The sequence below is a fragment of the Rhizophagus irregularis genome, chromosome 8 (genome assembly GCF_026210795.1).
Source record: "Rhizophagus irregularis chromosome 8, complete sequence".
Lineage (NCBI taxonomy): Eukaryota > Fungi > Glomeromycota > Glomeromycetes > Glomerales > Glomeraceae > Rhizophagus > Rhizophagus irregularis.
This window is the reverse complement of record NC_089436.1, coordinates 911,961-922,185: the sequence shown is the minus strand read 5'-3', so window position 1 is coordinate 922,185 and position 10,225 is coordinate 911,961. Positions and strand designations below refer to the sequence as shown.

The following is a 10,225-nucleotide window of genomic DNA, read 5'->3' as shown; positions in this document are numbered from 1 at the left end:
TTATTAGGGCTCTGATCGGTTTCGATAATTACTGAACTAAACCGATCGGTTTTGGTATTGAAACAGTTTCGGTATTCTGATTTACTAAACTAAACCTTTTAGTAAATTTACCGATCAGTTTTGGTAATTTCGGTTTTGGTATCAGTTTTGCAATTTACCGAACTGAATTACCGAACTGATACTTTCAGTATCAGTTTCAGTAAATTTTACTGATCATTTCGGTAGATTTTACTGGTCAGTTTCAGTAAATTTTACTGATCATTTCGGTAAATTTACCGAACTGATTTGCCGAACTTTTCACTTTTTTTTTGATAAGTTTTGCAAGTTTTTTTTTGATAATTTACTAAAAACGTTGCAAAACGTTCAATTTATATACTTCTCCACATTATTTTTACTAACATAATGTATTTTAATAAATAGTTTATTTAACATTTAACAAGTCATTTGGTTAACAATAATTATGACGGGTTTAATATATTAAAGCCATTTTTTATTAGTATTAATTAAAATTGGATTAGACCTACAAAAAAAAGTAAAAGAACGTTAATAAATATTCTTACATAAAGAAAAATTAAAAATCCGCTTCCTCCCTTTAAAAATACTCACCACTGCCTACTGGTTTCTATTTCTGAATTCTGGGCTAAAATCTACAAAAAAACACTGGTCAAAATCAAAACTTTCGACTGTTAAGAGCTTTTGGCATAAATTTTGCCGATTGGTCATATGATTTGTCACATTTTTTGACCAATAACAAAAATCAGTAAAATTAATCACAAATCGACTAATACTGATTGTTAAATGAAAACTCATTCAGTCTTTTGGTGAAAAATCGACTTATACCGATTGTTATACGAAAACTTGTTTCTTTAAGGTTGTTCAGTAAATTTTACCGATTGATTACATAAATCGACACAATTTTGCTATATGGTAAAAACATTATTTTTTAATTCGAATTTTATACTTTATTTACATTGTTTATTTATATTCAGTGCATAATCATTAACGAAAATTTTATTGTAAATGAATTTTGACTTGTCTTTCGTCAAGTAATTATAATAAAAATACTACAAAAGAATCTTTTCGTAAAAATAAAATTTCGTCTAATAAACATGTCTCTCGTCAAGTAATTATAAAAATGTTTTAAAAAAATAAAAAAAATAATTCAGCCGATTTTTATCAAAACACTTAATTATTAACGAATTTGGAGTTTGCGATTAATTGGATTAATCGCCAAATATTCAATAGCATTACTCCGAGTAGAAATTTGATATTTTGATGGTATAAATCGACAAAGGATATTCTGTACAGGAATAATACAGTCGCAGCTTTCATCATAAAATTCAGATTTCCACAACTCGACGTTACAGCTCTCGTCTTCATCATCAATATGAAAATAATATCGACTTTCACTCGTACTAGCTGGTCGATACCAACGAATATATGCCAAATTATGTTTTATTTGTCCATTTGGCAAGTTGACTGTATGTTTGAAGAAGTATTGAATTTGTCCAGGATAACTGTTGACTTCCCCATCACTAGTTATAAACTTGGCTAGGACATACGAGCTTTTTGTATGTTGAACTGACATTGCGGAACTAAATACTTCGGAACCAATTCAGCATCTTCCAAATTGATTTATCTTTACTCGAATTATTATAGAATCTTGGATAATTTCATCTGCTAGTTTGCGAAACTTGTACGTTTCAATATAAGTAGCATTATAAAAAGCAACCATCAGTTCAAGCATTGATTCGGTCATTATTGCTTCAGAACTAGGCTTCAGCATTTCTCCAGGAAACGGCTCGAATCCAGTAATAGTCGATTCCTATATGTTTTTAGCATTTAGCCAAAACCGCTCTAGTTCATCTGAAGAAAATTAGTCCGCAGCCAATATTGAACCAGTTGTGGGTCAATCTTCAAGCAATTCTAAACCTTTCGTTTGAATGTCAGAACTAATGATATCTCCAATTCGATTATCATTCATTATCTGACGCATTATTTCTGGTTCAATTTGTCTATTACTTGTTGGCAACGAGCCTTAAAAATTATTAAAAATAAGACTAACAATGTCCGAATAAAGTAAAAAAGTAAAAAAGTAAAAAAAAAGAATATCTTACCAAGTATTCCATTCATACGTTCAAATGAAAAACACCAAAATGCATATAATGGACCAAAATCATTTGAACAATCGCACAAATGGAGCGAAAGGTGAAGATTAAGCGTAATTTTTACTCTTCCATAGTGTACTTCAATAAGGCTGCTCCAATTTAATAGTTTGTTTAACGTCCTAACTTTATATAAAAATTGAAGGGGAGGAGGGGGTCAAATTAAGTAAACATTTAAAAATAAACATAGTTTTTTCTTTATCACTCAATGCATTTTTACTAAAAATACATTTTAATTTATTACAGATAATGCAATTAATAAGTTTACATATATTACTTTTATTAATTATACCATTTTCTTTGGTAGATTCAATTATACTGGAAAGAAATTCTTTTAAATATTATACAGATCGGTGATGTTATTATAAGTCACGTGATATAACATATGTTTGTTTATTTTTAAAAAATTTTCAAAAATGAGGGGGATGGGGTACGTTAAACAAACTATTAAATTGGAGTGGCCTAAGCTTAATTATTTTAATTAGCCTCTCATGGGCTTCTTCCATTAATTTAATTTCTAAAATTCGGCTTACTAAAATAGAACAAACTCTAACAAAATATGTCAAAATTTTTTGATCTTTTGACGGTAAATATTCCCACAATGAGGTAGTTACGTAGATCATAAAGAAAATTCGCCACTGATCGGCTGTATAGTTCAAAAACCCTTCTCTGCACTCAATATTTCTGGGAATTCATCCCAAATCAGCCGGTACTTTGAATTGATTCATTTTTTCTTGAATCTTCTTTAGATCGTTCAGAGTTAAAACACCCTCGTCGATCCAAATCCTCTTCATTATCCACCTCGCAATTCCTAAGAATAAGCAGTGTATTGGATCTATAATAATAAAACGAAATGGGTCAAAGTACGGCAATCGAAGTAACTCTGACCATCTAACCCCTTTTTCATTAACGAAATTCTTTCTTGAATTGGTGGAATTGCAACTTCGCCATGCAAGAGCATTCCAACGATGTTCGGTCGAATCGCAAGTAATAAACCAATTCTCCATATCTTCCATACCTGCAAAATTATATTGGTAGTCTTCATAATTTGCTCGTTTTATATACTGATGGCAAAAAACCAAAGCTAAAATATGCCTGCATATTTTCTAAGCAGCAGGAATATCACATGAAATTAGTACTAAAGCTGCACAAATATTTTTCCCATTTTGGCATTCAAATGTTCGATTTAAAATTATTCCACTTCATAGTAACTCTAATTCATTGACAATAGGCGCAATATAATGATTAATCTTGTGCAAGCTTACTTCGTTTGGTCCTGGTAGTAGACTGAGAACCAGCAAATTTTCGCGCTTGAACCAAATATCACGGGATAAATTACAGATAGCTGCGTAAATTACTCTGATACTATAAAATGTACTATCGTAGGGCTGAAACCAATCAAGGTTTATCATTAGTCCTAGATGTGAATCGGTTACTTCTGGTCAGAAAAATTTGGCTGAATTTTCATTGTCAGTTTCTCTGAATGTTTTCCAGATTTGATCGTCATATATATCGGTCAGTATGTTATCGAATCATCGACAATTTGACCAATGTCGAAGTAACCGTTCAAAGTGAGGCCGACGATATAGAACTTCCAATTGTTGATGAATTGGTACAAACGGATATATTAATTCTGGCTTTTTAACCTCTCTCTCAGCCAAGACCGTTTAACACGATTTCGTCTTTTGAGACACCGAATTTGGAAATTCGACGTGACTGCATCTTATGATACCAATACTGTTATTTTTTTGAATTTCGTCCATGTCTGTCTTATTATATAATTTATGACATTTTGGACATGGCACGAAACTATGGAAATGATCTTTCAGGTCAAGTTGAATTCTTACCAGATATAGAGAGTCAGAAAAGCTATCGTAAATGTCTCCGCCAATTTTTTTTAACACTATTTTCATGAATTTTAGTTGAGATTCAATTGCTGTTTCAGGGAGATTGAACCTTTTTCGAAAGGTCATTATCCACAATAAAATCCATGAAAATTTATCATTGATTGTCATTTTTTCTTCCTCTTGATATGATTTAAAATCTGGCGGTGAATAATTTTCAAAAGTATCGGCAAAAGTTTCATCATCTGACTCATTGCCATCAGAAGAAGAAGAAGTATCAGTATGTTGTTCATAATCAGAATTGCTCAAATTTTCTGTTCCTGAATGTTCGAGCATAATTTGTGGGCGATTTGCGTAGCTTCTTGTACAGTTTCGAGGTAAAAAAATATATTCGTTTTCATTGTATTCTGGAGTTGTTGAATTATCTTTTTCATTTAATGAAATTGTTGTCAAATCTTCTTCAAAAGGAGTAATTACCGAAATTTCTTCATTTAATGGAGATATCAAAATATCTTTATTTATCAGATTTTCTTCTAACGAAGTTATTGTCGAATCTTCTTCTTGATTAATTAGTAACAATGAAGCCAAACTAGGACCGGGAAAACTACTAATAAAGGTCACCGGTTTTCTTGGTTCGAACCCATATTTAATTTTCAAAAAGGTCACTGTAAAAATAATTAATAAAAGTCACGTGTTGGTTCGCAAGAATAAGAAAATTTGAGTGAAGATCTTTCCTTTTTCTGTTTTTGGAGCGGAAACATGTGAATAAATAGCCAATTGACCAATCATAAGATGGTTCGCATTCATATGATTTTCTGATTTTTTTCCAGTGACCTTTATATATAGTTTTTCCGGTCCTGCCAAACTACTATTAAGATTCGAGTCAGTTGTATTTTCCGCCGCTTTATAAAGCATTTTGGTTCGTAATATAACCAGTTTTCCATTATATTTGTCACAATAACAAGGGACTTTGGTTCTTTTTTTGCTAAACCTTCTAGAAGATAGTCGGTTTGCTATCCTTTCTGAATTCATAATTTGATTAATCGATCTTCTTCTAGTCATGTTTTATAAAATTTGACAAAGAATTGGTTATAATTAATATGTACTTTAAAATTTAATGAAATTTTGACAAATGAAGTCAATTTTTCTCTTAAAATTAAAATTTTATGAAATTTTTTTTTTTAATTTGAAAATTTCAGTTAAATTTGATCCGTTAGTAATTGATTTAATAAAAGTTTAATTTTGAGATTTTGATTAATTAAATTTTCAATCATGAAATTTTTTTAATTTGAAAATTTCAGTTAAATTTGATCCGTTAGTAATTGATTTAATAAAAGTTTAATTTTGAGATTTCGATTAATTAAATTTTCAATTATGAAATTTTTTTTAATTTGAAAATTTCGGTTAAATTTGATCCGTTAGTAATTGATTTGATAAAAGTTTAATTTCAAGATTTTGATTAATTAAATTTTCAATCATGAGAATTTTTTTAATTTAAAAATTTCGGTTAAATTTGATCCGTTAGTAATTGATTTGATAAAAGTAATAAAAGTCTAATTTCGATTAAACTTTTTTTAACAATTAATTAACTTTTAAATCAAATTTCGGTTTTATTTTTATCAAATAAACTTTTTCCCAGGAAGCTTATTTTGAATTTTGAATTTTATAAAGCTCCATCAATTGAATTTTTTTCACAAAAATAATTTTATTTTTTCGATAAATGATTCTCGTAATTTTTATAAAATCTGCTTATAAAGCTCCATCAATCGAATTTTTTTCGCAAAAATAATTTTATTTTTTCAATAAACAATTCTCGTAATTTTTATAAAACTTGCAATACATTTTTATATTGATCGTCAAACGTAACTTTTATATAAATCGAACAATATTTTTCATCATTTTGAAAGAAAGTTCTACTTTATTTACTAATTTTACTATTCTTCTGTTTATTAAAATCTACTATAAAGAATAAAACGATCTGGAAAAAAAAGTGTCAAAAAAAATCGTCAAGAGTCTCACAAACAAACTTCAGCACAGGAATCTGCAAGTTCCGATTCTTCCAAATAAACGTCGATATCAAAACAACAAGAATCTGCAGCTTCCGGCTCTATCAAAACCTAAAAGCAAATATTGAAACAACAGGAATCCATAGCTTCTGGCTCTACTAGAACCCAAAAGCAAGCATCGAAACAACAAGAATCTGCAGCTTCTGGCTCTACCAGAACCCAAAAGCAAGCGTCAAAACAACAAGAATCTGCAGCTTCTGGCTCTACCAAAACCCAAAAGCAAACGTTGAAATAACAAGAATCCGCAGCTTCCGGCTAAAGTTGCTTGCCGAAACCTAGGGGCTGAAGCAAAATGGCGTTTCGCCGAAAAGCGAAATTCTGCCGAAACTATATTAAAGTTATATTAAAAAACTGGCGAAACTTTGGAGAAAGACGAAACTGCCGAAACTTATTATAAATGCCAAAACTGCCGAAACTCTGCTGAAACTATAATAAATCTATAGTAAAATTTTGACGAAACTAATCGTAGGATTTTGAAGAGGTTTAAACAAGCAACCTTACTTCTGGCACTACTAGAACTTAAAAGCAAGTGATGAAAACAGCAAGAATCCGCAGCTTTCGGCTCTACCAGAACTCAAAAGCAAACGTCAAAACAACAAGAATCTGCAGCTTTCAGCTCTACTAAAACCCAAAAGCAAACATCGAAACAATAAGAATCTGCAGCTTTCGGCTTTACCAGAACCCAAAAGCAAGTGACAAAACAGCAAAAATCTGCAGCTTCCGGCTCTACCAGAACTCAAAAGTAAACGTTGATACCAGAAACTTCAGAAGATAATGGGCCATTTCGTTTAGTAGTACCATCCAGCTTGTACTAACAAAGCAGGATAGTACCACCAATTCGTAATGTAACTATACAAAGAGAACTAACTCTATTTACACGTACCGAACCTCATAGGAGTAATATCCATCATAGGGAATTAACGCCAACACGCACCGAACCTTATTATAGGAGTAATGTTAACCATAGAGAATTAACGCTGATTATTCGTACCAAAACCTATAGGAGTAATTGGACTAGAGATGTAAATGGTGAGCTACAATTGATTTTTGTATTCATTTTAGAGTTCTGGTCGACTTTAACATTTTTTTAGAAATGGTTGATCTCTGAGAAGAAAATGCCTACTTACGGGAAGAATCGATAAATTAAATCAGCAACTTGATAATGCAAATAGCGAGTTGCGTGACCTATGGCTAGATGTCGGCCAATTACAATCGTATAACAATATACTTAACCAGGAAAATAACGGCTTACGTCACTGATGTTCATCTGACCTTCAAGATATCAAATTTGAAGAGGATCAATGACTAACAAAGCGTAGGAAAGGAAAAAATACGGTGTGCGATTCTGGAGATGAAATGGAAGTAGATGAAAAAGAAGCTAGGGTTTATCCAAAAATCCTCTTTCAATGTATACTTTTAACGCTCGCTAAACTGATATTTTATTCAATTTAGGCTGAAATGAAGACGATTTTAAAAACTTTTCTGATTGAACTAGAATTAATATACGATGAAAAGTTTAGCAGTGAGTCGAATAATGAAATTCTTCGACAGATTATACCTCGACTAATTGAAACGATGAAGCCAAGGTATACTTACGATACAGGCAAGTCAAGTCTTGGCTTACCGCTTTACATAAACATCGCAGAGTGCGTTTGTTATATAAATAACGCAGCACTTTAGACAAAGATAATTGTCGTCTACATCAAAACAATCGGTTAAATGAGGTAAATAATTTCTTTATTATTTCAAAAAAAAAATCTCATCATTCGTCAAAACTTTAAATATAGAAAAAAGCACGTCGAGTTAAAGGCGCAAAATCGCTTTTTGATAAAAATGACGAAAAACTGGAGAATTATGATCGAAAAGAACTTTTGAATGTTTTAAGCGACAACCGATATTACTCTCCAGAGTATTCTGAATTGGATGAGGAGCAACCAGAAGGTAAAAGACATATCAATGTTTATAATCCGTCTTGAAGATCTGAAGAGGTCCAATAACTTATTTGTCGTATTTTTATTTTTTATTTTTTATTTGTTTTATTTTTTTCGTAATAGGATTGATTTTTTTTCTAATAATAGTTAATAGATTTATTACGAAATATCTTGGACCAACACGCTTTCTCTCTTCAATCTGCACAACTGATACAAACGCGAAATTAGGATGATGAGATATATAATATCGTCTTCATCCATGAGGTGCTCCAAATTGGACCTACGTAGAGCAGAATACGCTGGCTGATACCGACTTTTTTGAGCCAGAAATGCCAATTCAAATGATGAAGAATCTAATAATGGCGGAAGATGTGGAAGTGTCGGTGGAGATGGACGAAATAGAGGTGATAAAAGATTCAGAACCAACGGGAATAGAAGAATTAGAACCAACAGAAGAATCAGAACCAATGGGAGTGAAAGAATTGGAACCAATTGGAGTGGAAGAATTGCCAGAAATGGAAGATGAAACAGACAAATGGTATAAATTTGTACTTTAATTTTTGTTTTGAGTTTTTGTTATACTAACTTTTTTTCAAATTTAAAGATTGTGAATTCGTCAGTTTTTTTGGATTTTTTTTTGAAAATTATGGGTTTTTTTGTGGAATTGTGGATTGAATTTTTTTATTTTTATAGGAAATTTTTATTATTTAAGTATTATTTTAGTATTATTTCATATTATTAGAGGGTTGATCACCCTTGGCTCATTGGTTAGTCTGTGAGTCCCCTCGTGAAGCCTGAGTATGGTGAGGTCGCAGGTTCAATTCCGCCGATCACGGAAATTAAAAGAATTTTACTGCAGACACTACTACCAATAGTGTGAAGGTACAGAGATTAGTGTAGGCTGGACTGCATCATGGTGAATTAGTATGTACCAGTTAGCGGCATATTTCAACAAAAGGTCATGATGTCTTCCTAGCGTTCCCTATGAGGCCATTGGGAAGCCTATTGTCCTGTTTAGATGGTCACTGCTTGCATACCATCTGGGTGAGCTCTTGTCTTGGTGGTCACTCTACGATACCACTAAGGGTGTGGTAAACTTTACTGTGAGAGTTTACTACGCTAGATGGTCTTTATAGATGGTAAAGTCTCAAGTGCAATGTCTTAGCAGTAGTTTACCTTCTAATAGGTTTAGGCTGATTGGAGACGTTCGTAGGCTCACAGGTATATAAGGTTCTAAGGTAAGGTTCGATTTCTCAGTGAATTTGACGTACTGGTAGGTGATCCCTGAGTAACTGGGTTGGTTACTTATAATAAAGGGGTGATCCCAGTACCCTTAGCAGCTTACTGTCCTGGTAGTCACTACTATTACTACTGGGGGATTTACAACTATGGTGGGCTGGTATGGTAATCGCGGCCTGTAGTGGGCTTTGAATGAGGCCATATTAGTAGTCTTAGTATTGCAGTACCTCTAAGCTAACCATCGTGGAAGGACTTCTAGATGTCTGCTCCATTATATCTGCCGTATGTGGGTGGTTGCTTACTTCTGATGGGCGCTAGTGGGTAGTATAACTGTGTCAGAAATCCTGCTACACTACGATCCATTCTTGTGTGGGTATAAACTTGGCTCGTCTTCCCAGTGTAGTATATAGGGGTAGGGGGGGGGATGTACATCTGGTTACTTCTAAATAATTAGAGTAGGTGCTTGGTTAGCTGTCGCTCAACAGTAGGAGTGCATTTCTGCAACTTTAGTTGTAGTGCTTTCTCCATGTAGCTCTGGTGAACCGGCTATGCTGATGTCTCCTAAAACATAAAAAAAAAAAAAAAAAAATTATTTCGTATTATTTTTGTTATTTTCGTATTATTTTAGTATTATTTTCATAGGAAATTTTTATTATTTTAGTATTATTTTCATATTATTTTCATTATTTTCGTATTATTTTAGTATTATTTTTATAGGAAATTTTTATTATTTTAGTATTATTTTAGTATTTTAGTATTATTTTAATATTATTTTTGTATTATATTTGTATTATTGTTGTATTATTGTTGTAGAAAATTTTTATTATTTTTGTATTATTTTAGTATTATTTTCGTAGGAAATTTTTACTATTTTTGTAGGAAATATTTGCGAATTAATTGATTTAATTAAAATAATTGGTAAATCAATCGAAATAAAATCGCTGTTTTAAAACTTAAATTTTCTAAATTTCGTCAAAATT

The 10,225-nt window shown here is 31.7% G+C and overlaps 2 protein-coding genes across 2 annotated transcripts; one reads left to right on the top strand and one right to left on the bottom strand.

The window, feature by feature from the left end:
• Positions 1 to 4,696: 4,696 nt before the first annotated feature.
• Positions 4,697 to 5,071, bottom strand: OCT59_028096 (uncharacterized protein; the record flags this gene model as incomplete). The annotated part of the gene is made up of 1 exon (XM_066147078.1): positions 4,697 to 5,071. The coding sequence occupies one exon, from the start codon at positions 5,069 to 5,071 to the stop codon at positions 4,697 to 4,699; it is 375 nt and encodes a 124-aa protein (XP_065993828.1).
• A 3,264-nt stretch (positions 5,072 to 8,335) lies between these two features.
• On the top strand, positions 8,336 to 8,563 carry OCT59_028095 (uncharacterized protein; the record flags this gene model as incomplete). Its single annotated transcript, XM_066147077.1, has 1 exon — positions 8,336 to 8,563. The coding sequence occupies one exon, from the start codon at positions 8,336 to 8,338 to the stop codon at positions 8,561 to 8,563; it is 228 nt and encodes a 75-aa protein (XP_065993827.1).
• Between the last annotated feature and the right edge of the window lie 1,662 nt (positions 8,564 to 10,225).